General features: G+C 42.0%; 1 protein-coding gene across 3 annotated transcripts in view; it reads right to left on the reverse strand.

Annotated features, from left to right (window-relative positions):
• The window catches only part of NEMF (nuclear export mediator factor), a 137,193-nt gene that overhangs the window by 75,149 nt on the left and 34,118 nt on the right, over positions 1-27,926 (reverse strand). For all 3 annotated transcript variants that reach the window (XM_033951340.1, XM_033951339.1, XM_033951338.1), the window contains exons 6-12: positions 23,447-23,514; positions 17,295-17,381; positions 15,020-15,093; positions 4,956-5,026; positions 4,797-4,872; positions 1,898-1,960; positions 812-889 (exon numbers count right to left, since the gene is read on the reverse strand). In XM_033951340.1, coding sequence (XP_033807231.1) covers positions 812-889; positions 1,898-1,960; positions 4,797-4,872; positions 4,956-5,026; positions 15,020-15,093; positions 17,295-17,381; positions 23,447-23,514 — 517 coding nt within the window. The remainder of the gene's footprint in view (positions 1-811; positions 890-1,897; positions 1,961-4,796; positions 4,873-4,955; positions 5,027-15,019; positions 15,094-17,294; positions 17,382-23,446; positions 23,515-27,926) is intronic.

The raw sequence follows: 27,926 nt of genomic DNA on the forward strand, positions 1-27,926 counted from the left end.
GAATAGTTTTCTGTTGTTATTTACATACACAGAATATTATCTGAAATACTGGTTACCACAATTCAAAAATGCTAAACCACAGTTAGAAAAGAGAAACCAAAATGATTAACAAGATGAAACAATTCTCATATGAGGAAAGGCTAAACAGTTTAGGGCTCTTCAGCTTGAAGCAGAGATAGCTGAGGAGGAATATGATAAAAGTCCACAAATCTTAAGTGGAGTGGAATTATTTATTTACTCTTTCAAAAAGTATAGATGAGAGGAACATATCATGATTGAAGTCTACAAAATCCTGAGCGATGGTGCCGAGATTCCTGCGAGAGGGAGAATTAGAAGGGCTTGAGCATGTGCAGATGCATGCTCAAAGCCGGCAGAGACTGGGAAGAAGATCTTCAAGCGGCACCGGCACTTGTGGGCTGCATGCCGGTTCCAAAGGGGGGGTGAGTTAAAGTTGGTCGGGCGGGGGGTTCCTGTTCTCGCGGGGGGGGGGGGGGGGTGCCGATTCGAGCGGGAGGGGGCCCTTTGTGAGCGGGGGGGGGAGCGATGCCGGTTATCGGGGGGTGCTCGCAAATCGAGTCAACACTCGGTTTGCGAGACACGTTTTGCGAAAATGTTTTGCTCGTCTTGCAAAACACTCGCAAACCGAGGTTTGACTGTATATGGATTTACATGTGGTTTTATGTTATTTATATATCACTGATTATTTGTGTTATAGTTTTTGCATCTAACCTTAAGCAGGTTCATCCTTGGAAAGGTGAGTAATAAAGTATAAATTTCACAAATACATATACAAATCATTTGCAAACTCTACCTGAGCCTGATGAAGAGATTCCAGTCTTTGCACATGATCTTTACGCACATTGTCCAGCTTCTTCAGGGCTTGTTTCTCCTGGCAAGAACCAACAAAAGCAAAGATTAAGTGGGGAAAAACCCTCTTACCAGAATGAATAATATACCTTTCTTCCAGGACAGAGAAGCAAACAGACAGATCTGCTGCAGCATGACAAACATTCATATGTTTCAAATTTAGGGTTTGATTTATAGTGTTTCCTTCTGTATAAATTCAAGAAAACAAACTTCTACAAATCAGGTCTTTGTGGTTTACATGTATCAAAAGAGACTGGGGAAACTCTGGCACCTGAATTGCTCTCAGGGAACATAAGGGATACAACAACTAGGAAAAAGTAATGAAAATAATTACTGATACATTGTGCTTGTCTTGATTCTATGCACAGTCAAATAATCCAAGGATCAGGCCACTCACTGATCCGTGACCCGATGTTTGTCCTACTCCCTATGGTGCTGACAGACTTACAACGATCACTCTTTATATTTTATTGCCACATTTTTACATCTTCAGATAGCAGAGAAAACAATAAAATCAGTCAAGACAACACTAAAATGTGCCAAAGCCTGAGAAGGGAGCGGAAGAACATAAGAATTGCCACTGCTGGGTCAGACCAGTGGTCCATCGTGCCCAGCTGTTCGCTCACGTGGCAGCCCTTAGGTCAAAGACCAGCGCCCTAACTGAGACTAGCCTTACCTGCGTACGTTCTGGTTCAGCAGGAACTTGTCTAACTTTGTCTTGAATCCCTGGAGGGTGTTTTCTCCTATAACAGCCTATAAAACTAGCGAGGGAGGTGTCTTTTCAACCAAACAATAAAATCTTTTTGAAACAGTGGATCCCTGTTTCAGCGTATATAGTGTTTTTAATGCTGCTGCTCGACTGCGCACGTGTCCCCTGAGGAAGGCGTTTTCTTTAACGCCGAAACAGGGATCCTTGTTGGGACCACCGTTTCAAATAAAGACTTTATTATTTGGCTGAAAAGACACCTCCCTTGCCTTTTTTGTCCGTCTTAACTATAAAACTACCATCATCCCACCCACAAGATCATACCTGCTGCAGCGCCTTCAAGTCAATCTTCTGACCTTCAAGCTTCGAGAAAAATTCATCCACTGCCTAAGGGGAAACAGATCAGCAAACAGCTAATGTAGCTCTCTAGAGCAAATCAAGAAGTTGTAGTAGGAAACATCTGGGCAGGTTTCAGCTGGAGGCAGATATATGTGCTGGGATTTCAGGAGCTGACTGCTCCGGGAGTGAGTGAAATAAATAACAGGAGTGAAGAACAGCAAAAAGAGGCTGCAACTTCTGCAACTCAGCAGGTATGGGAGCCAGTTAATAACCTCTCCCCAACGTATGGGTGGAGAACTTAGGGGCACGGGGGCAATTCTATAACTGGGCACCACAAGTTAGGTGCCTAGACTGCTAATTCTATAATGGAATCTAGGTGCCAAAATTCCATTATAGAATACTAGTGTAAATTGCATTAGGTACCCACCATCACATGACCAATAGCAGACTGTGGGCATGCCTAAATGTTACATTTCAGCATTTAATTTACAACAGTGGTCTCCAACGCGTGGCCCCCCGATGTCCTCCACTGTGGCCCTCAAACAGTTGGCTGAAATGTTTCTCAAGTCCTGCAAATTCATTAAGTTCATTCTTGCCTGCTAGGATAATGCATTAAATGCCTGAAAAAAGGACTGCTGTATGCTGGAAGTGGACGAAGGTCGGCATAAGGCAGTTGTAGGACTTACTATGCCTGTGCCATATGTACATATGGCCATAGGACAGCTCAAAAGTCAGTATTCATATTTAGACGCACATGTATTGCAGTGGTTTGACAAAGCTAGAGAAACCATGAAACATTTGTGTTCAAAGAACTGTGGAAAGCAGAAACCAGACAAAAACTGCAGACTATGTACAGGATGCAGGCATTGTTTATTATACCGTCAATGAAATACAGTAAATATACAACCTTATTACCAACCAAGGGACCCAACACGGTCCGTGTTTCGGAGAACACGCCTTCCTCAGGGGTCCATGGTGGATAAGGTATTGAGCAAAACCGCAATAAAAAGGTATCAAACAAGTGCCTGTATGAGTCTGATGCTAGAAAGTAAAAATGTGTCACAATAACATTTTTTTCAATGTTATTGTGACTCATTTTTACTTTATAAGTAAATGTGCTAGTCAATACTTCTACATTGGCCAGTGCAATATACCAAATATCAATCGGTCAATGTATCTTCTATATCAAAAGATTTTTTCTCTATTTTTGGGGGCTTCAGACATGCCAGTTGTTCGCCCCAATTTTTGGCGATACAACAATCTTGTTGGCTATGGCTGTGGCTTCTTCATTCGCCCACTTACTGAAAACTTTTGACGTTTTTATGTTTTTTGTGTTTTTTATATAAAGTGCTTCATGCTTTCACAAATAATTATAAAGAAATAACTTATCTTAAAAGCGTTGTTTCCTTGATAAGATCGGGTCAGGGACCTGTCATATCGACATGTTTCGCCGTAAGGCTTTTTCAAGATTAAGTCCCCCTTTTTTTCAATTTTAACTGTCTGTCAGATCAGAAAAGTCGAGCATCGGGATGGTCAGTTAAAATTGAAAAAAAGGGGGACTTAATCTTGAAAAAGCCTTACGGCGAAACATGTCGATATGACAGGTCCCTGACCCGATCTTATCAAGGAAACAACGCTTTTAAGATAAGTTATTTCTTTATAATTATTTGTGAAAGCATGAAGCACTTTATATAAAAAACACAAAAAACATAAAAACGTCAAAAGTTTTCAGTAAGTGGGTGAATGAAGAAGCCACAGCCATAGCCAACAAGATTGTTGTATCGCCAAAAATTGGGGCGAACAACTGGCATGTCTGAAGCCCCAAAAAATAGAGAAAAAATCTTTTGATATAGAAGATACATTGACCGATTCATTTTTACTTTATAGCATCGGACTCATACAGGCGCTTGTTTGATACCTTTTTATTGCGGTTTTGCTCAATACCTTATCCACCATGGACCCCTGAGGAAGGCGTGTTCTCCGAAACACGGACCGTGTTGGGTCCCTTGGTTGGTAATAAGGTTGTATATTTACTGCATTTTACTAATGGTATAATAAACATTGCCTGCATCCTGTACATCCTGGTTTACTGCAGATTTCGTTGGATTCCTTTTTTTGTACTTTTCAAAGAACTGTGGAAACCACACCAAAGTTTTGGTAAAACACAGAAGAGTGCATGAATGATGAAAACAGATTTTCAATGATGTATTTAACTAGTATAGGCTTAAATGTGTAAGCCTGAAATATTTTGGTGGCCCTCAGAGCTCTCGTATTCACATTGTGACACTTTACATTAAAAAAGTTGGAGTCTACTGAATTACAGTATTCTATAATGCCCCTTATATTTATGTGCTAAGCCAGTTGTGTGTCATTTACAAAAAAGCACTGAGCACTCAGCTAGCACTTACCCATGTAAGTTACACATACAATTGGTATATAAAGCTAAAGAATGGAGGGACAGTGCTCAATTGCAGGCAGTTCTTAAATTCAAACAATTATATCTCAAAATGTTTCTGGCACAACGCTATAACATTTTTATTTTAAGTCAAAGTGACCTCTGCCTCCTTCTCCTCTAATTAAATTTGATACTAATATATATAGCATTGTATATAATAGCTTAAAGTCTCTGCTTCAAAGAGCTTAAATTCTAGATTTAAGAACAAAGCAGGCAAGCCATTGCTCAAGATAACATGGTAAGTGGGTGGTAAGTGGAACTTCAGATTCACCCCTTATGTGTAAACATTGCACCATACTTTTGTCCCCAGCTTTGCCTTAGTGGTCAGGTGAACAAACAGGTTCTACCGCAGCTGAGTTTCTGGGCGAAATCCATAACACATAGGTCTCTAAATTACTTACATACTATTTTATAAGGTCTGCAAAATACCTTATCAAACGATTCAAATTCCAGGTAAGGACAATTTGAATGCTGGGCGAACAAAAATGGATGAAATTCCTCATATCTGTAAAGCAAAAATATGCTGTTAATGCCACTTAAAATGAGTTATATTAAACCATCAGTGACGACTAAATATCAAGTCATTACGTCAGTATGTCTTCAGCAGGTTTATTTGGCTCCAGGCTTGGTTTCTTCTCTTGTTTCTGAATAATATAGCCCTAGGAGTGAGAATATAAGAAATCTGCTCAAAGACAATATGCACCTGGTATTCATTACACTGCTAGAGTAGAATATTATTATCCACTTATATCATTTTCTTTTAATTTACTCTTTATAAATGTTATATACTGCTGGCAAAATAAATGTCATTCTTAAGCAGGCCTGGGAAGCAGTAGCAGATGGAAAGCTTCCAGCCGTGGAAGGCAGCGTATTTACTTCACTCATGGTGTTAGTGGCTCAAAGAATGAAAGAGCGGCTGCAGCGATGGATCAGACCATCCCAATGTCCACCATTTCTCCTTTTCTCAACTACCCTTTCATCCTGCATCTCTCCCCATCACCCCAGGGTCTATTATCTCTCCCGTTTCTCTTCCCAACTGCCCTCCTATCTAGTATCTCCATCCTCCCTTCTTGCACACCACTCCTTGGATCCAACTTCTCTCCTTTTCTTTTCCCTCCATCCATCTCATTGTCCACCATCTCTATCCCTCTTCTCTGTTTTCAGACCCATTATTTCTTCCCCTTCAACTCCTCCCCTCAGTCCAGCATATGCCCCTCCCTTTGGACCCCCTCCCTCCATGTACTTCTAATATCCCAGTGAGACCCCTCCCCCCAAAGGCTGGCATGCTTCCCTCTTCTCTCCACCATCATCCGGCGTCTCCTTGGTCTTCTTTTAAAAACTAATTACGGCCTATGAAGGATTGCTGGTGAACTTTCTCTCTATCACATACTGCCCAGGACCAAAATAGGACGTTAGGTCAGAGGAGGGGCGGCACCACGGAAGAGGGAAAGTGCACCAGCGATCCTCCTCAGGCCATAATTAGTTTTTAATGTGAGAACAGAAGGCGAATTGGGCAGCAATAGCTCGCGGGTCCAGACAGCTCCCCTCCCTCCCTTTCTGCCACTGGCATAAACCATGCAGAGCGAGCCATCGAACACAGGCTTGCTCAACAAATCTTGTGGCCTTCCCTCTGCTGGGCTCCTTCTTATGATGCAACTTCCTTTCTTTACAAAAAAATGAAGTTGCATCATAAGGAGGAGCACAGTCCAGCAGCCCTGTGTAGTGATTGGCTTACACTGCAAGGTATGTGCCAGCGGCAGGGTAGGAGGGAAGCCGGCTGGAGCAACCGGACCCATGAGCAAAGGGGTGGGGGTCTGGAGTTGTCGGACCCATAAATGAGAGGGGGGGGCTGGAGCCACTGGATCCATGAGTGGCTGGGATGGAGCCGCTGGACTCGCAATGGTGGGATATTGGGGAGTGTGGTAGACGGGGTTCCCCGTGGGAACAAAGTTTTTTTTACTGCTCCACAGAGCAGTGAAAAGGTTTGCCCCCCTTGCCGGCAGTGAATAGATATAGATTTTACCCGTTCCTGCAGTTTTATTGCGGTTAGCCATAGAATCGGATTACCGTGTCATTCTCTAGTGAAAGGGACCCTGAGGAGTAGAGAAGCTGCAACCTAGTGGTTAGAGCTGCAAGATGAAAACTAGGGAAGCCAGGCAAGGATTAATGCAAGGGAAATTTTGTCTCATTAATCTGCTACATTTCTTTGAAGGTGGATAATGGTGAGCCAATTGTGAATATGGATTTTCAGAATGTAGCTCATGAACAACTTCTGGGGAATAAAAACTCATGAAAAAGAAGGCAGTGTCCCAAAGTGGATTAAGATAGAAAACAGAGTAAGGTTATATAGTCAATATTACCAATGGATAAGGGTAAAGGGTGGGGTTTAAATACTTTCACTCTAAATAGTGGGGTTCCCCAGGGATCTGTGCTGGGACTGCTGCTATTTTATTTATTTATTTTTTTTTTAATTTATGAGTTTAGAATACATTTACAATATCCAATAATTTCAAAGGAAAAAAGGATAAATATATAAAACAATACATAATCAAACCATACATACATAATTCCTTTTAAGCCCACATTAATGGGGAGCACATATTGCTATTTCTAAATCAAATAAGTTCAGGAAAGTAAAGGACAATAATTCTCGATTCAAACTAAAGAACCTTGAATCATTCCTTAAAATGGGATATTATTTAAATTAATTCTCCTCCATATTCTCAGCTAAGTGAAACAAATCTCATTTCTGTTCTCTTGCAACTAAAAATTGTTGTAATTGTATAGGATCCCAAAAGGCATACTCAATATCATGAACTTAACCAGACATTTACAAGGAAATTTCAGGTAAAAGGATGCCTCCAGGGCCAAAACTCTATCCTTCAATTTCAGAAATTCTTTCCTCCTCATTTGAGTGGTCCTGGATACTGCTATTTTATTTATTTGAATATAACAGTATATAATACATACAGTATTCTAAAGCGATAAAAGTCCACATCAAGGAAGAGAGAGGAACACTCTTCAAACATATTAATTAGTAAGAAAAAGTACAATGCCTGTATTATACCATATTATTAATTCCTCTTCTACGAAACTGCGCTAGCAGTTTCTAGCGTGGGGAGCTGCGCTGAATGTCCTGCGCTGCTCCCGACACTCATAGGAACTCTATGAGCATTGGAAGCAGTGCGGCTCTCTGTGCGCTCTCTGCGCTAAAAACCGCTAGCGCAGTTTCATGGAAGAGAGGGTAAGTTTTAGTTGGGATGGCTGCTTTTTAACATATTTAAAAATGATCTGGAAATGGGAATAATGAGTGAGGTGATCAAATTTGCTGATAACACAAAGTTATTTAAAGTTGTTAAATCACAAGAAAACTGTGAGAAATTACAAGAGGACCTTACAAGACTGGGAGATTGGTCATCCAAATAGCAGATGGCATTTAATGTAGTGTAAAGTGATGTGTGTAGGGAAGAGGAACCCAAACTACAGCTACATGATACAAGGTCATCATCCAGGAAAAGGATCTAGGTGTCACTGTTGATGATAAAACTCTCTGCTCAGTGTGCAGCAACAGCTAAGAAAATAAACAGAATGTTAGGAATTATTAGGAAAGGAATGGAGAACAAAACTGAGAATACTGTAATACCTATGTATCATTCAAGAATTTAAAAAGGTACAGAGAAGGGTGACTAAAATGATAAAGGGGATGGGTCAATTTCCCTATGAAGTTTAAAGAGACTAGGGCTCTTCATCTTGGAAAAAGACAACTGAGGAGTGATATAAACCTATAAATACTGATTGAAATGGAGACAGTAGATGTGAATTGCTTGTTTACTATTTTCAAAAATACAAGGGCCTAGGGGGCACACAATGAAGCTACTAAGCAGTAAATTTAGAACAAATTGGAAATAATATTTCTTCATTCAACGTGTATTTAAACTCTGGAATTCATTGCCAGAGAATGTGGTAAAAGCAGTTAGCTTAGCAGGGTTTAAAAAAGTTTTGGATAATTTCCTAAAAGAACAATCCATAAGCCATTATTAAGATGAACCTGGAAAAATGCACTACTTTTTTTTAGTATTCAAACAATTTTATTGATGAAAATATGTACCAGCATACAATACACAGCATACAAGCATACAAGAAAATACAACAATGGTAAGAAATCCAAAAGTGGAACAAACATAATGTCATCAAATTTTCAATAGCAACTACAGTCATGCCCACCCCCCTCCATACTAGAGAGTTGCGCGGGGACAGAAATCCCACCCGTCCCCACCCGTCCCCGCCAAAGTCCCACCCGTCCCCACCCGTCCCCGCGAGGAATCCCACCCGTCCCCGTGAGGAATCCCTCCGTCCCCACCCGTCCCCGTGAGGAATCCCCTCCGTCCCCACCCGTCCCCGCGAGGAATCCCCTCCGTCCCCGCCCGTCCCTATAAACTTCAGAAATAGTTATTTCATTTAATTATGCTACTGAATTAAAGGCTCTGGTAGAAACCCATTTACAAATAAGCAAAAAGACTTTATTAATTTGAAAATATTAATTGGGAAGAATACATACTTTGTAAACGGGTTTCTACCAGAGCCTCTAATGTTTATAAATTTTTATCAACACAACTAATATACTACTTTATCCTGAAGCAAAAACAAACAAAAAAAAGAAATAGAATTCTTTTCCTACCTTTGTTGCCTGGTTTCTGCTTTCCTCATGTTCTCATTCAATTCCTTCCATCCACTGTCTCTCTTCCTTCTGCATCTTCCATTTGCTCTGTTACTGTGCCTCTCCCTTTCTTCCCCCTTCCAAATTGGTCTGGCACCCATCTTCTTCCCATAGTCTGGCATCTGTCTTCTTCCCTGCCAGCATTTTCTCCCTACTCTCTCTTCCTCATTTCCTTTCAGTGTCCTTCTCCCCCCCATCTTCCCCATGTCCTTTCAGCGTCCTTCTCCCTCTCTGTCTTCCCCATGGCCTTTCAGCGTCCTTCTCCACCCCTTTGTCTTCCCCATGTGCTTTCAGCATCCTTCTCCCCCCTCTGTCTTCCACAAGTGCTTTCAGAGTCCTTCCCCCCCCCGCCCTTCCCATGGCCTTTCAGCGTCCTTCTCCACCCCTTTGTATTCCCCCATGTGCTTTCAGCATCCTTCTCTCCCCTCTGTCTTCCACAAGTGCTTTCAGAGTCCTTCCCCCCCGCCCTTCCCATGGCCTTTCAGCGTCCTTCTCCACCCCTTTGTATTCCCCCATGTGCTTTCAGCGTCTTTCTCCCTCCTCTGTCTTCAAGTGCTTTCAGAGTCCTTCCCCCCCCCCTCCTGTCTTCACCATGGCCTTTCAGCGTCCTTCTCCCCCCCTCCTTCTCTACCGCCCCGGGTGCAGCACAGCCGGCCAGGTCCCCTTACTTTTGTGGCACTTCCCCGACCGACCGACAACAGCCCCGGTCCGACAAACCTCCCTGCCCTTAACCGCGAATCTAAATTACCTTCTTACAGCTGCTGTAAGAAGGTAATTTAGATTCGCGGCTACAGGGCAGGGAGGATTGTCGGACCCGGGCTGTTATCGGTCGGTCGGGGAAGTGCCACAAAAGTAAGGGGACCTGGCTGGCTGTGCTGCAACTGGGGCGGGGCGGGACGGACCGCCCCCCTCCCTTGGTAGCCACTCGAACCGCGAGGCTACTCTCCTTCTCCTTACCTGCCCTGCCTGCAGCACAGAGCCGAACGGAAGTCTTCCCGACGTCAGCGCTGACGTCGGAGGGAGGGAGGGCTTTGTTTAAGCCCTCCCTCCCCTCCGACGTCAGCGCTGACGTCGGGAATACTTCCGTTCGGCTCTGTGCTGCAAGCAGAGAAGGTAGGGAGAAGAAGAGCCGCGCGACTGAGTACATTCAGCCCTGCAGGAGCCCCGCGACCCTTGGAGGCATCCCCATGGGATCCCCGCGACCCTAGGGGGCGTCCCCACGGGATCCCCGCGACCCTAGGGGCGTCCCCACGGGATCCCCGTGACCCGAAGGGGGAACCCGCGGGATGCCCGCGGGATTCCCGTCGTCCCCGTTCCCGTGCAGCTTTCTACTCCATACATCAACCCTGCAGCAATGCTGGAATGAGCCAAGGTCTTGGTGTCTGATAGACCTCAGCCCACAAGGGGAGGAAAACGAAAGGCACAGAACCCCCAAATTCAAACAAAACAGGTAAAGAAAGAGAAAAGGAAAAGAAAAGAAAGAAGAGGAAATAAAACACACCAAAAGAGAAGAAGATCCCTCTTCTACAGTGACTACCCCAACCTCAGGATGGGCAGAAAGGCTCTCTGCTCCAGGGCAAAAATGGCAAGAAACACCCAGCAGGCCAACCCAGATCAAAATGAATTGAGGACCAAACTGCTTGCCCAATGTGATAAGGAAGATAAATAGGGCTCCCAAATTTTCAGAAAAAGGTTTTTTTATTTAAAAGACAAACGCATCTGTTCTCTTTCCAGTAACATGAGAGCATGGAAGTGATTCCTCCAAGCCCAAAAGGAAGGGGGGTCAGCAGAAGTCCAAACTTGCAGTATCACTCGTTTAGCCAACATCCCCGCCTTACAAACTAAAAGCCTATGAAAGCAATTAGAAATACGGAAGGCCTCATACTTGTCTAGCAGGAATCCAGCTGGCGAGAACACCAAAGACACCCCTAAAAGACCCTCCATATAACCGAGCAGGCGCCTCCAAAAACAACGCACCACAGAACAAGTCCAAAAGGATGGAAAAAGGACTTCACTCCCCGCTCGCATTTTTCACAGTCCGGAGAAGTGGCCAAACCAGCCCGGAAGAGACGATCCTTAGTAAAATAAGCCTGATGAAGCAGTCTGAATTGGCACCTCTTAACTCCGCACTCACTGATTCTCTTAACCAGACTACCCAGATCCAAATCTTCCAGAAAGATGCCCACCTCAGGGCTCCACCTAGCAAGCAATTCATCCCATGAAGGACCCATGGAATGATACTGTAATTCCCGGTAAAACCAAGATACAGAGAGGCCCATCAGCTTGGACCGCTCAAAAAAGGAGTGTAATTTGTCCCCCAAATGGAGACCAAGAGCATGTGCATCCAACGATCGAATATAATGCTGCAACTGGAGATAAGCAAAATAATCACCCCTAACAATGCCCTCCCTCTGATAAAATATCCGCCAGAGCTCCAGGGATCCATCTCTTGTAAAACATGGGACTAGAGAGTGAACCCCAACCGCACCCACCTTCCAAAGCTAGCGTTATCGTTGCCAGGGAAAAAAAGTAAATTCCCCTGGAGAGGCAACTGATCCGAAACCTCCTGATGGCTTGCCGACAAGTATACAACCAGCCGCCAAATATCTCGTAAAGAAGTTAATAACACACTGGTCCGCAAGTGAGGCGGCAAAGATGTATAAGGAGCATGTAAAAGTGAAGAAAGATGCCAGGGGTGGTAGGACGCTGCTTCATAGTCAAAACAAGAAAAGACTGATTGACCCAATATCCAGTCTCCAAGATAGCGGAGTAAACAAGAACATAAGCAATGCCTCTGCTGGGTCAGACCTGAGGTCCATCATGCCCAGCAGTCCGCTCACGCGGCGGCCCAACAGGTCCAGGATCTGTGCAGTAATCCTCTATTTATACCCTTCTATCCCCTTTTCCAGCAGGATTATACTTCTGGGCATTGGGGATCCCCATTCCCCCAGGCTCCCAATAAGAACCGAAAGGACATATGAGGTTTTCGACCCCCCCCCCCCCCCCAATATGAAGCACGAAAGAAGCTTGTACAATGCCTTCAAGTCTTTTTTCAGCAGCTGAATGGGCAGAAGTTGTAAAACATAAAGCCATTTGGGGAATACACCATGTTGAACAACTGGATCCTACCATGAACCGACAAGGGAAAGAATTTCCAACGCTCCAGACAGCCTTTGGTGTAACTCAGCAAAGATTCCAGATTAATTGCACATAGAGTTGCTGTAGAAGAAGACAACTGCCTACCTAAATATCGAAATGCCCCCTCCTGCCATTTCAAAGGAAAAGGACCTGTCCAGGAGCACTGGACCTCTGGAGCCGTAGCGAGAGTCAAGGACTTATCAAAATTGAGTTTAAACCCAGAAAAATCCCCATATTTCGATATCGTCTCCAGGAGAGCAGATAAAGAGGTTTGGGGCTCGGTTAAGTGCCGAAATCTTGAACTCATGGAGCCCCTGCGCAACACCCCAAATCCCTGGATTTTGTAAAATGTACTGGATCAAGGGATCCAGTGATAAAATAAACAAAAGAGGCGACAAGGGACAGCCCTGCCGGGTCCCTTGTCAAATCTCAAAAGCCTGGGAAATGATTCCGTTGACCCCCAGAGACATGGTGGGGGAAGAGTATAAAGCTGAGATAGCCTGTAAGAAGGTCCCTGAGAAACCATATTTTGTAAGGGAAGCAAACAAAAAAAGACCTCGAGACACGATCGAACGCCTTCTCTGCATCAAAACTCACGAGCAGAGAAGGCTCAGTGTGGCGGTGCACCAATTCCAACGAAGTAAGAATCTGTCTCAAGTTTTTAGTGACCTTATGACCACGAACAAACCCCGACTGTGCCTCAGCTATTAGACATGGAAGTACCTGCACTATATGATTGGCCAACACTTTGGCGAAAAGCTTGGCTTCCACATTCAGCAGGGAAATGGGGTGATAAGAACCTGCAAGCAAAGGATCACGGCCTGGTTTATGCAACACAATGATCCGTGCCATCTGCAAGGACGGTGGCAAGGAACATCTCTGGATAAAGGCATTGAACATGGCTACCAACACAGGGGTGAACTCCGACAGGAAGAGCTTGTAAAAATCGGAGTGGAACCCATCTGGGCCAGGCGCTTTCAGGAGTTGGCTCCTTTGGAAGACCAACGACACCTCCTCCACAGAAACAGGAGCGGACAACAGCTGTTAGTGAGCCAGGGATTTCTGGGGTACCGTGCAGTTATCCAAATACAGAGCACTATCTAACTCTGGTGTTGAAGGCTTAGCATATAAATCTTGGCAAAATGTCTGAAACATCTCTGCAATCTCCTGATCCGTGCGTACTAGCTGCCCAGCCATAGAACGAAGCTGAGCCACCCACATAGATTCCCCCTGACCCCCACCCCCGAAGCCGACCCTGCCACCTTGTCAGAACTGATATGCTCCATTCCCCCCAGCAGCAACTCCGTGAGGAGACAGGTCATGGCGCATGCAGTGACTCACACACTGCACGCGGCTGGTCCACAAGTCTTCCCCCCAAAGTCAATTCTTACATCGGAGAGAAGGTTTCCCTAGCCAATAGGGTTGATATTGAAAATAATTTAAACAGGCAAAAAAGACTCCTGCTTAGTTAAATCACGCTCAGCTAGCCAAGCAGTGTAGAGAGCTTACTAGTATACACACAAACACAGGTAACAATTCAAACCTTGGTGTTCAATTACTGTGATACGAAACAATGGTTTTCTTTCTCTTTTTCACAACATGGCCTACTATTTCTTTTGAGCAAGCAAGGCCCTCCAAGGCCAAAGAATATTACATCTTGTGGTATTCCACAACTTTTTCCAGAGATTTCCTAACAAGGACATAGCCAATTAATTGTGCAATGCAAATCCTCAGTTTAAAAAAGCTCAGCTGAATGGTTTTTAAAATCTTTTGTCACATATTTAAAGGGGAAAATACTATTTAAACGTAAGGGAGGGGGGAGGTGGGGGGTTGATAGGTTAATGAATTTTGAATAATTGATATGGATGATTATAGATATTTTATGTATGGGCATTGTAATTGTTTAGGGGGGAGGGGGGATTACCGTATTTTCATGCGTATAACGCGCACCCATGTAAAATGCGCACATGGGTATAACGCGCAGGAAAAATAAATTTATGTAAATAAATTAATATATAGCGCGCACACGCGTATACCGCGCATGCTGCTCATTGAATTAAAACCTTCTTCTGCCCCCCTTGAAGTCCTGTCCCCCCTTAAAGGTCTGCCTGTCCCCCCTTGAAGTCCTGTCCCCCCTTAAAGGTCTGCCTGTCCCCCCTTGAAGTCTTGTCCCCCCTTGAAGGTCTGCCTGTCCCCCCTTGAAGTCCTGTCCCCACCCTGAAAGCCTGATGCCCCACCCTGAAGGACCGCTGGCCCCCCCACCCTGAAGGACCGCTCGCACCCCCACCCTGAAGGACCGCTCGCACCCCCACCCCTGACGTCCGATTCATACCCCAGGCCCCCACCCGCACCGCTGCTTCTCTACCGCAAACGGTGCGGGGGGGGGGGCATCAGGCTTTCAGAGCTGAATCGGACGTCGGGGGGGGGGGGAACCAGCAATGTAAAAAAAAATTGTATAACGCGCTCACGCATATAACGCGCATGGTTATGCTCGGTTTGTAAAATCGTGTATAACGCGCGTGTTATATGCGTGAAAATACGGTAATTCTGTAATTAATTGTGAATATTAAGTGTGATATTTGAGTATAAAATTTTGTATTTACTGTTACACTTATTGTAAGTATTGAAAATAATAAAGAAGTGGAAAAAAAAAAAATAAATAAATCAAATCAAATCTTTTGTCACTTTTTCAAACTCCAGCATGACAAAAGGTTAACAGTAAGCCAGAAGCTCATTATCCATTATTTTAAGATCAATCTTAACGATATAAGAATTAATCCACTAAAGAAATGCGTACCTTTCCTTTAAAGTCTTTTGTTATATTCATGTACTCTTCTGCCTTCTTTACAGCATTTAGCACCCTTTCAATATCTTAAGGAAAAAAAAGTGTATTCTGTTACAGGAGAGGAGGTTATAAAATGGTTCAACATATTTGGTTACAAGATTTTATCACATGACTTTAATGGATGTCCTCAAAACCACATTTCATAAACCTATCATGTCTGGCCATGAAGAAATAAGTTGGAAAAGCATGGCTAATATTTATTTATTTATTTAAGCATTTATATACCACTTATAGTCTAAGTGGTTACATTCAGGTACTCAAGCATTTTTCCCTATGGCTCATACAATTCTAATGGTTTAGAAAGTATTAAAAAAATAAATAAATAAAAGAAACAAAGAATTATAATATATCTAACCATTCAATGTCACTATCCACCGATTTCAAAGAATAGATTTTATAGTTCAACCTCAAGATACCACCTATCTACTGCCTGCTTCTCTACCACCAATGACCAGTAGCAAACTGTACATTTCAGTCACTAGCTATCACCATACATAGCAAGCATCAAGAAAGCTACATAGTTCAGTCACAAGACTGCACATTAAAATTTACAACAACAAAAAAAATGAAATACATATGAACACTAAGAGCCTCACGTGGAATGCCTCGTGGAATTATTTCAGTTCATCTCCATGCGTGTGTGTGTGTGTGTTGATGTAGAAGCTCATATACCGTATGGGCTGGATTCTATATAGGACGCCTGGTCTCAGATGCCGCCTAAGCAGCTTTTGAGAATTGCACACGGGCATCCTAAATATAATTGTATCTGTCCATAAGCCTGCCTAACACCATGATTCTCTAACTGGCGTCCATGTCACTGGCATCAGTTAGAGAATCGGGTTGCCACTGAGCTGATTGTGGCAAGGGAATCTCCCTGCTGCAATCAGTTTAGTGGCCTCGGCGGGGAACCTATGTCCCCCCTCCCCTGGTGAAAACTACAGGCAGGAGGGATGCCCAGTCCCTCCTGCCGGAACCCCCCAAAGCTGCCCTCCCAACTCTGAATTTCCACGGCAGGAACAATGTCCATTTCCTCCTGCCGCTACCCCGCTGACACATCCACCGGCAGAAGGGATGCCCAGTCCCTCCTGCCGGAACCCCCCCTAAACGATCCCATGGCACACCCTAGCCCCTAGTCCTCAGCCTGCTCATCTCGGTCAGGAGGGCATCTACACATGTGTGGGATGCCCCTCCCGACACGATCTGCTTTTCAAAAGTCGGACAAAGTGCTGGGTTTTGAAAAGCCATCCGGACATGCCCTCTAAAAAGAGGACATGTTTGGATAAATCCGGACATCTGTTAACCCTACCTTGGCATCCCTGGAAGTAGGAGGAACTGTTCATGTTCTGGCAGCTCCTAAACTGCAGTTTGAGTTTGGAAAAGAGCCTTGCAATCCAAATATGGACCCAAATTGGTGTCTCTAATATACAGTATGTGCAACTGCTTTACTCATATATATCCCAAACTAAAGCAGAGAGAGAAAAGCAATCAACATAACTATAGTGGGTATGTTCAGACGGTCAGTCAGCAATGGGCATGCCCAGAACAAGGAGCTGATTCTGACAGAACCAATATAGAGCCACCAGCTATTTGAATACTGGAGGTTTTTTATGCCGGTGAGGTGTTTCCGCCCCACAAGGCTTTCTACCCGGTCTCTGTAGGGTGGAGGTGGGGCTCTGAGGCTTTTTCCTCTGTATTTTTTATACACTGGTGGACTGTAGTTTAATACTTTGTATAAATTCCAACTTGGTAACATAGGTTTGTCTATGCTTTCTTTCTAGATATTAGTAGAAGTGTTTGCTAATGTGATTATTTGATTTTCTACTTGCAAAGAGTTTTGTTCCACCATTTGATTAGAACTAATATAAATTCCATGTTCCAAGTGAAGCAAAACCTGTATCAGTCTGCAACATGATCAAATCAAAGAGAGCAGCTATGGGTCGCACAAGGGTCATGTTATCCAACAGCCAACCTCATATTACCTAACAAGGCCTGCCTGAAGGAAACCCTCCAGGGTAGTAAAAACTGGAACCCAGGTAAAACGTGTGCAGGGGAGACTTAATATCTACTGGTGAGTGAGAAGTGACACTGTCTTGGTATCTTGTGGGTCACTGGTCTCGCAAGAGGCATATCCTGCCTCTGAAATGGGGGTGGCCAACAAAAACAGAGGCAAATGTACTAACAGGAAATCGTACACATTGAGCAGTGAAAGAACCATTGTCCTACCTACCTTTGCTGTCAAGTAACTGGTCTACTCTGACAGTGCCCAAGAAGCCGGTCTCTATAAGGCAATGCTCAATCAGAGAGGCTCCATAAGCTGAAATTCACCAAACACAGCACCACCAAAACCAATTAATGAAATAAGAGTTGCTTAACATTCATCATTATCAAAGAATAAACCAAAAAATAAAAAGCTTTCTGAAGGGCTACATTTACTGCAAAATTTAAAGCATTGCTTCAGCAAACATTTAAGTTCCAGAACAACATGGAAAGTCACTTGTTTCCATTCGCCCAGATGGTGAAGTCCTGGAACTCTGTCCCCCTTCACTCTGTGTGTGTGCTTATGTATGTGCCCTCAGTGACCCCATTTCATGAGCACCATGTCTAACCTCTGGGTCCTGTACTGAGTTTGGGTCATAGGCCTTTTAGAAGCTCTTCTGGACAATCAGTAACTAAGCAGTTAAAAGTTCTGTGGGCTTCCTTAGAGACCACATTTCTGAATAAGAGCAGACTCTCATTAGGACTACTATTGGTCTTCTTCTGCTGCCCCCTACCACTGTCCTCCCCAGTATCCCTGTCACTTGGCCAAAAAACAAATTCTGCTACATCTACTAGGGTCACCCCTGAATCTCGATGTATTCTAGGGTCTCAAATGCTGTTGAGTGCACAGCACGCAGATGTGGATACCATCTAAGAAGGGCTATGCTCCTACTTCTGCACCGTCTGTGCTAAAGAGCTCTCTTCAGACACCGTGTACACCCCCAGAACAAGCAGGCAGACCTACTATCACTGTGAGGACAGGAAACACCTGTATCCTGGCTAACATCTGTACTCCTGGGTCTTAGAGAGTTACAAAATCCAACCCTGTTTCAAAATAGTTTTCAATGACTTATTTATGTTTCTTGCAAGAACTACTATATATACTGCCTTTTCTGGCATGCAGGTTGATGCGATTTACAGACAAAAAGTAACAAAACAAGTATGGAAAAGAACACTAGAATGAAGAAAGGACAGAATGTTACATGTTTTCAAAAGGCAGGAACTATCAATCATGCACAGCCAATGCATTCACACTTCAGTACTGAAAGCTGATACCAAAAGTGGATTTGAAAAAATGTGTTCTTAGGTCAATCTTAAAGAAAGATTAGGTTCTTAACTTGATAATCGTCTTTCCTGTAAAATAGCTGTGTCATTCTGGACAAGTGGGTAGTGAATCCAAACCCGCGTGCTTTGCAGAAGGTATCAATCACTGTTTTCATCTCCTCTTCCTTCCTCTGTGGAGTATGCTGCCCACTTCAGTCTGTACCAAAGCAGGAGATAGTTCTCTTAATAGAATAAAAGGAGGGGGGTAAGGGGATAATCCCTGATAACACAGATCTGTTCTGCTCTGTAAAAAGTATATTAAACAATTATGAACAATGTGAACCAATAAAAAACAGCAGCAAGCTAAACGTTATGGAGCTCGTATATTCCCTAATGTGTGACATGCTTGTTTCTCTCTTTTTTTGTTTTTTACAGTTACATAAGTGCTTGTATTCCTTAAATCTGACCGGCCTGAAAAATTTCAGACTAGAAACTGTTATTTCTGTTTGAGACAGTACTCAGCAAGCAAGTTTTATGAAGCACAGGGCGGGGCTCCAGAATAACACATCTATTTACAAGAAATAATATTGAGGTAAGAACCTAATCTTTCTTTCTAATGCAATAAGTGTGTCATTCTGAACAAGCAGTCCCTGGAGCCCAGGGTGGGATTGATGAGCCTGCCTTCAACACTGAGGGCCCAAAGGCCACATCCATTCTCACTGCTCTATCTACTCTGCAGAACTTTGTAAAAGTATGACCAGGTAGCCACCCAAAAGACAAAACAACAAAATCCAAACACCACCAAAAGTTTCCGCAAAATAAATGAAGCAACAAAACAACAAAAAAAGATTGTGGAGCAGAAGATCAGATGTACTAGTTTGTAGTTTAATAAGCGTCCAAATAAACAATAATCTTAAAAACAATCCACAAAGGGTGTATAGAGTCACAAGTGACTCACAAGATAAAAACCAAATAATGTATAAAATACAAATGACACAACACGGGCCTTGGAGAGAGACCAACGGATCAAAGAGAATCCTGCACAGGGGAGACCAACAGGTCAAAAGAGAATCCTGCAGTGGACGCATATGTGCCTTTGATCAAGCTACCACTTCTATGGTTGCTATCATGAATCCTAGAACTTGGAGAGACTACCACACTGTAGGGGCTGCCATTGCCAGGATGCTTGTTATTCGCACCCCTCTGGAAGATAGACATGGCCTTCTAATGTGTTGAAAAGAACTCATAAATTAAGCCAGGTGTATGCCTGGTAGGGCCTCCGCGTGTGCGGATCACCGGATTTGATGGACCGAAGGTCTGATTCGGAGATGGCGCTTCTTATGTTCTTATGAGAGACAGGGTCGATACCAGGTGGCTCTTTTGAAAATTCACTGCCTTCTCTCCCTCCACCCAGGACGGGGCTCTGATCAGCCAACTGTCCAGGTATTGGGTGGACCTGTAACCCTGCTTTGCAAAGGTGCACCGCTACTGCCACCACCAACACTTTGGTGAATGTGTGAGGTGCTGCTGCCAGTCTGAAGGGAAATGCTGAGAAATGATAATGTCTCTGCAGCATGTGAAATCTTAAAAACTTCCTGTGCTCCAGAAAAATGGGTATGTGCCGTTCGCCTCCGTCCAATCTAGGGAAGCAAGAAATCCCCCCCCGGTACTACAGCTGCAATGACCAACCAGCCAGTTTCCATGCAAAATTGTGGGATTTGCAGAGCCACATTGGCAGACTTGAGGTTCAGAATAGGCCTCCAGTCGTCCAATCCTTTCTTGGGCACTACAAAGTATATGGAGTATCTGGCCAAGCCAAATTCTTTGGGTGGTATGGGCCCTATGGCTTGAATGTCCAACAGCCTTTGCACTTTAGAAAGAACTTTGTTCACTTTCTCTGGCTTGCTTGCTGGGGAGTTTATAAGTCTGATCCACTCTGGGCTGTGCAAACAATTGCTGACATTTTTGAACTATGGGATATAACCTGGACTTAGCCTTAGTCACCTTTAAGTGACCTTCAGGAGCATCCCAATGCTTGATGTCTAGGACATTTATGCCAAGCTGCCAGGGAAAGACTGTAGGTTGAGACCTCATACGACTTATGACTGAGCATTGTGCAGTAGAGATTGATGGGGATTCTAGATTTAGTTCCTTTCAGGCAGTGTATCGCAAACTGTGTGCTGCAGCAAGATTCCAGGTGTGTCATGAGATGCTGGTGAGGAGAGGCGCCAGCGATAGCTGACTGCTTACAGGACATGCCTCTCGCGGAGAGAGGCACATCTTGTAGGCAGTCAGTCAGTGCCTCTCCTCCTTCAGCCACCCCTCCCCCCATTGGAAATAGTAATAGCAAGCTCAGGGCTCCGTCTGGAGGGCTTCTGCACATGCACAAACGTTGACGTGTTGATGTCACATGTGCACGACATCATCACATTGACATTGCGCATTTCTGGATGCCCTCCAGCCCCAAGTTTAGCATATCACAGCTTCGAAAGGTTTGCGAGACACTGCTTAACCCTTTCAGGACCATAAGGATCGTAGGCCAATTTTTGTGGTTTTGACGACATTTTTATGGTAAAAAGGGCTTGCAGATGCCAAAAAATTGATTTTTTTTTTGTGAAATATTATTTTTATTTAAAAAATCAAACTTCTGGCTTATGGACAGTGTGGCAAGTGAATCTTCTCGTCAATCTGGCAACGACGCTAATGAATGAATGTCGGAACCAGTTTGTTTACATAAAGGCAGTATCATATGGAATCCGTACATATCAAATTTAGAACTGTAGACTATCCCAATCAAAATTTATAGGATTTTAAAGTTATGGGACAAATATGTCCCTTGGTCCTGAAAGGGTTAAGGATTGTGTAATAATCTCCAGTGACGCTGTGGACTTGAACAGGCAGTGCACAGATGGGATCTCTCCCTGATCAAGTGCTACCACCGCCTCCTGACTACCAGTCTCTAGCTAGGACCCCAAGTCTTCCAAGAGTGAAGCATCACTCTGTGTCAGTAAAGGCATAGACCCAGACTCCCCATCTTCCAAGTCTCTTTCGGAATGTCCTCTGCGTCCAAACAGTACTTTGTTCCTGGGGGGAGCACGCTCAGCGAGGAAAAAGCCCCTTGCACAGCTTCTGGGGATGTATAAAATGACACGGTGAAAGAATTTGTCAGTCTCCGACCTCGCGAATAATCATGGGAAACCATCTCGTGTCATTCTGTAGTGTCTATCTCAACCTCAGGCCTTCTACACCAGCATATTTCAATTCAAGACTTGTGCCCATTCATACTCTGATTCTTCCCTCTCTCCTTAAAGAATGACACAGGGATGGTTTCCCACAGTTATCCACGGGGATGGATATGGTGACAAATTCTGTCACCGTGTCATTCTTGGCAGCTTAGATAAGCTTTCCATATGAGACTCTCAAAATCAGGAGTGAAGCCCTGACGAGTCAGTCCTGAGACCCCCCTTAGGGGACTCCACCTTCCTCCTCTTGGGCTCCATGGCATCTATGCACCTGCATTTCGCCAAGCTGCAGTTCCAGGGTTCTGAGAGGGATTTTCCCTGCAGTCGTGATTTGTGATGGTTCCCTGGCCCTAGAGACCTCAGAAAGGATCTCCCATCCCCCTCACTTATTCTGTGACAAGTGATGCACGGACGCTCCTCAGCTGACCATCCACTGCAAAACTGACATGATATGGGGGTAAAAAGGTCTCAAGAGTCAACTACCATTGATTTTAAGGTTAAATGATAGATTTTGAGGCAGATGGAGGATTTTTAAAATAAAATTGAGAAATTCAAGATGGCCACCAGTGGCAAACTCCAAAAATGAAAAAAAATAGGATTTTGGAGGAGGGGGACCCTCTAGGTAGTCTAGACTGCCAAAAATCCAGTTTGCAGACCCCACCTCCCCCCCCCCGATTCTCCCATAGACTGTAATGGTTTGTACTCATTATGACATGCTGAGCTGCAAAGGTGTCTCAGCCTGCTTCAGCTCCTGTGTGAAGTTGGAACTTGTAGAAGGATACTGCATCAAACAAAAATCAACTTCCAACATTGAAATCTTCTGGCTGCCAGCTGGAGTGAGACCAGACTGGACCTCTACCCCCACCAAACTGTGTACGTGAAGTGGGGAAATGACATGCAGCTGCCACCCTGAAAATCCCCCAAATGGACCACTGTAGGTGCCAAATCAACCTGCACTCAAGCTCCTGAAACAAATCAAGGAAACATAGAAACATAACATAGAAGATGACAGCAGAAAAGGGCTACAGCCCATCAAGTCTGCCCACTCTGCTTACCCATCCCCTGTCTATGCCCTAATGACCCAATTTCCTTATCTTGACACTCGTAGGGATCCCACATGGGTATCCCATTTATTCTTAAAGTCTGGCACGCTGTCTGCCTCGATCACCTGCACTGGAAGCTTGTTCCAATGATCAACCACTCTCTCTGTGAAGAAATACTTTCTGGTGTCGCCATGAAATTTTCCGCCCCTGAGTTTGAGCGGGTGCCCTCTTGTGGCCGAGGGTCCCTTGAGAAAGAGTGCGCTAGCTTCAAGAGAAATGGCCCCTGTGCTCCTAAACTATTAAGCAGGCTGGCTAACAGGTACCAAAGAGAAATTGGCCTGTCAGCTGTAGACCCCAAGTCTGCTTCTTCTCCCAGGCAGTTACCCCAGAAATACTGGGAACTTTGGAGCACTAAAAGCCTCCAAATTTTGAAGAAAAATAAAAAATAAAAAAGTTTAAACAGAGCCGATCAGACACACAACTTACTGCAAGGGTGCAGACGGAAAAACTGAAGGGGGCAGCACACTCTATTGAGGAAGGGGGAGGCGTTTAAAACTGTGATTGATACCTTCTGCAAAGCATACAGGTTTGGATTCACTACCCGCTTGTCCAGAATGACACACCTATTGCACTACAAAAGATGGATCCGACCAGAGGTAGAGTGGTAGCTAGTTCCGTAATGTAGTGGCAAAAAAGAAAAAAGTGGAATGTCTAGTAGTCTCAAGATGCTCTTGTTAAAATGTGCAGCTGAGTCATCTGTTTCCATGTGTAATAGATAAGATAATGGTACTTACGCAGGTGTGGATTAAGGATCCTCTTTAATTGTTCTCCCTTTGCTGAATTTTCCATTATTTCATTCAACCTATTGGACAAAAAGTACAATATTGTTTCTGTATGCTAAGGATTATTTATTTTTGATGTACCATTCACAACAAAATAAAAATGGATATACAGAAGACAATGGGAGAAAATGATCCCCAGCTTTTCCCTGTCATTGAGGATCCTCCATGTTTAGCTCAAGCATTCTTGAGTTCTGTTCCTGCCCTTACCACCTCCACCAGAAGACTGCAGTACGCATCTAATATCTTTGAAAAATTTATTCTATTTCAGACATTTTTCAGGTACGTGTACACATATGTAGCGGTACTAGCAGGGTGACTAAGTGTTCTTCTGTAAGTGGCACAGCACATAAATAAGAGAAGTTAATAATAAATCCAAATAGTCCGTGACGTCAGTATTTTCAAATTATAGGTAGATTTAAACCAGAACACCGCCATACAACATTGCTTTTCATACTGCATTGGCGTGAAGGGCTAGAGAGCCGGCAATCACAACTATATGGTAAAATTGAGCAGTAAGTAATCTTAGAATACAATTACCGTAACTTAAAGAGAGACTTAAAATGATAATAAGCATGTTGAAGTGGTTTATATGTAGTAGATCACCCAAAGGATAATTAAGCAATAGACTACCAAGTAATACAACTAAAAGGCATAATGATGAAATTATTCAGATTTTTTCACAAATATCAACTTGCAATAACATAGAATTTACTATTCATTGATGTATTTCAATACGTTTTAAAAATAATATATTTATTGTAGGCCTTGTCCCATCCTTATTGAACGTTTTCCTTTTTCCTGTGTTAGCACCAGCATTTAAGCCAACAAACGCAATTCTCCTGAAGAAGCTCTATGCAGAGTGAAACGGGGATGCTCCGTCGAGCACTGAGCACTTTAATGCTATTCTAACATTCAGCAAGAAGATTCTATCATCAGCCGTATATTAATTTGGCCAGGAAAACAAAGCTAAGTACAAAAAGTTAAAAAGAAAGCTTGTATTTCCCTAATAATGATTGTTAAGGTTACTACGTGGGAAAAATATATATGAATTTATTTGATTATTAACAAAGTTTTTAAGATCAAACACCCATTAAAAATATCTGGTATAGGGGGCGTGGCTTGGACACGCATGAAGAAAGTCGTGTAATTGGAGAGCTCCGTTAAAAAGACCTTGAAAGATTAAATAAATTGTATGAAAACGGAAGATATTTTAAAATTTCACTGGTCCTATGAATAATAAAGAAGAAAAAAGGATGGCAACTGGTAAACAGAATAAAAATGACTTCGCTATATCAGGAAGTAGCAAAAGGGCAAAACCGGAGCAAGAGAGCGGTTTAAAACTGACAGACACAGAAGTTATGAAAGAATTAAAAGAAATTAAAGAAATGCTTTCGATTATTACAAAAAAAGTTACCGATTTAACAGAAGAGGTTTCAAATATAAATAAGAAGATGGATGTGCTTGAACTGAAATCTAACAACTTAGAAGAAAGAATGCTGACAGTAGAAGAGGAAATCTGTTATAGCCAAGCAGACAGGAAAAAAATTGAAATACTCATTAAAGACCTTGAAGATTATTCGAATCGTGAACGAAGAAGTAACATCCGTCTGATTGGCTTGCCGGAAGGAGCAGAAATAGGAAATCCTGTCACCTTCATTGAAAAATTATTACCCAAGCTACTTCCGTTGCAAACGAAATTTCCCATAGAAATAGAAAGAGCACATAGAGTGCCGCTAAAAAAAGCAGTAAACCAACAAGGACCAAGACCTTTTATATTTAAGCTATCGCGACACCAGCAGGCCATAGAAATATTACAACTGGCTAAGAAAAATAAAGGTTTGAAGTATCAGGATGCTTTTATACATCTAGTACCGGATTTCGCAAAAAATACAGCTGTTAAAAGAAAGAAGTTATTGGATTTAAGACCAAAGCTGAGAGAATTAGGAGCGAAGTTTGGATTGGTATACCCTGCTACTATGAAAGTGACTATTGGAAACAAAACTTTATCTTTCAATGATCCAGATAAATTAGAAAAATGTATTCAAAACCAGGAAGTACCAATGTCTTCTTAAATTGATTATCATATTTTTGTTCATATACATAGATAAATGAATATAATTAAATTAATTATAACTAGTTTGATAAAAAAGGTATTATAAATTGATTTGAAAAACGATATAGAATGCAGTATATTCAATTCAAATATTCTACACTAACGATATTCAAAAATGGAACTCAAATGAAACCAAAATTCTAGGGAAAAAAAAAACAAAAAACTTTTATTAAAGGAATAAGTGAATGTTTTAAATATGAACCAAGTTTATTAAGGGAATATATGAATGTATTAAGGGAAAAATATAATATAATATTGAAGAATGATATTATAAGGAAAGATGTTTTAGAAACACTCAATATTAATTAATAAATTATAGATAAATGATATACACTTTTAGAAAAAAGGAAAATACTTGGAAGATTACTTTATAATTTCATTGATATAATTTAATACAATATAAAGTAAAAATCTTCCTCCGTGGGGGAGTGCACGGTGAGGGTGCATGTCGAACATATATAACACTGAATACAGAGGAGAGAATAAAGACTCAAATCCCCAGAGGTCAATGCGAAGGAACTACGTGTGATGGATATAAAGCAGACACCGGAACTAAAAAGAAAGACTTTTGTATAAATGTTGAACTTATGGACAGGTCTTGTTGTTGTTGCATTGTATGGATTATATATAGAGAAGAACTACATATATTGGGAAAAGAAGAAAAGAAGAGGAAACGAAAGATCAAAACGAAAAGGAAAACTACAATCAAGAACAAAGATGGACTGAGACATACTTGAAGGAAATTAATTTATATTGAAATTGTTCTCTCTTCTGGATTCAACTAACATAAATGTAAAAGAAATATATATGTGGATTCGGGATGTGCTTTTGCGGTGGATTCCTCCGTAGGAGGGGGGTTCTTTGATCATAAAATCGTCAATTATATATCAATGAATTCCCATATTATTTAAAATAAAACGAATAAGGGGATATTTATTGATATATATTAGTATAGGAAATAACATTAAAAAAAAAAAAAAAAAATTCTAATTTGAAGTGAGTTACTTTTATTACAATAATAACAATTTAGGTAAATTAACAATATAATATGCTTTGAATATTATATATATATTTATATACATGAAACATGGCTAAATTTATATTATATTTCATTTTAAATAACCAATGTCTTAATTTATAGATTACAATAAGAACAGGTCTTTATGGAGTGCTTTATTATCGACTTAAGATGCGTGCTACCAAGTATACACAATTTTTAATTAAAAGGGAGGGTGGGGTGGGGGGTGGGAATAGGGAAAGGGGGAAAAATAATATACATTTTAATAATAAAGAATTAATAATTAGAACTAGAATGTTTGGAGAAAAGTGCAGATATCTGATCAAAATTTTATTATTAAGAAGATATTTAATTTTACTTAAATTACTAAATGACAATTAAAATTTTTTCCATTAACGTCAATGGTCTGAATCACCCAGTTAAAAGAAAAAAAATGTTAGGTTTCCTTCACAAGCAAAATGCGGATGTTTACTTCATGCAAGAGACACATCTTACAGGGAATGAATCTAATAAACTAATTGGGGGATGGGTATCTAAATGTTTTTTTGCTCCTGCATTAGGGAAAAAGGCAGGAGTAGCCATACTTATTAATAAGAAATGTACTGCTGATTTTAAACTTATAAAAATTGATCCATTAGGAAGATGGGTACATATCAAAATGATAATGGGAAATACAACCCTGGACTTATTTAATTTATATGCTCCTAATTCAAATCAAATGGAGTTTTTTAAAAAAATTCAACAGATATTACTACCATTGGCTACTTCAAATTTGATAGTAGCTGGAGATTTCAATGCTGTTATGGATCCTATTATGGATAAGAAACCTAGTAAAATTATAAAATCATTAGGGCTAGAAAATTTGATACAATCTTGTGATTTGGTAGATATATGGCGTATTCTTCATTTTAATGATCAGGAATATTCTTTTTGTTCTCAGGTCCATAAATCCTTTTCAAGAATTGATTATATATTTGTTTCTAGTAAATTAGCACAAAAAGTTATGAAAGCAGTTATCGATCCTATTATAATTTCTGATCATGCTGGTGTGTGGATTGATCTGAAGAATGATATAAAAACAAATTTTACATCAATTTGGAAATTTGATAATGCCTTACTTGCGGATGAGAATTTTGTAACAGATCTAAAAGTGAAGATGGAGGAGTTTTTTCAAATTAATAACACAGACAATATGAATATTGAAATTATATGGGATGCTTGTAAAGCGACAATGAGAGGAAACATTATTTCATATTCGGCTTTTTTGAAAAAACAGCTTAAAAAACAATTTATGGAATTAG

Source organism: Geotrypetes seraphini, chromosome 7 (assembly GCF_902459505.1).
Source record: "Geotrypetes seraphini chromosome 7, aGeoSer1.1, whole genome shotgun sequence".
Taxonomy (NCBI): domain Eukaryota; kingdom Metazoa; phylum Chordata; class Amphibia; order Gymnophiona; family Dermophiidae; genus Geotrypetes; species Geotrypetes seraphini.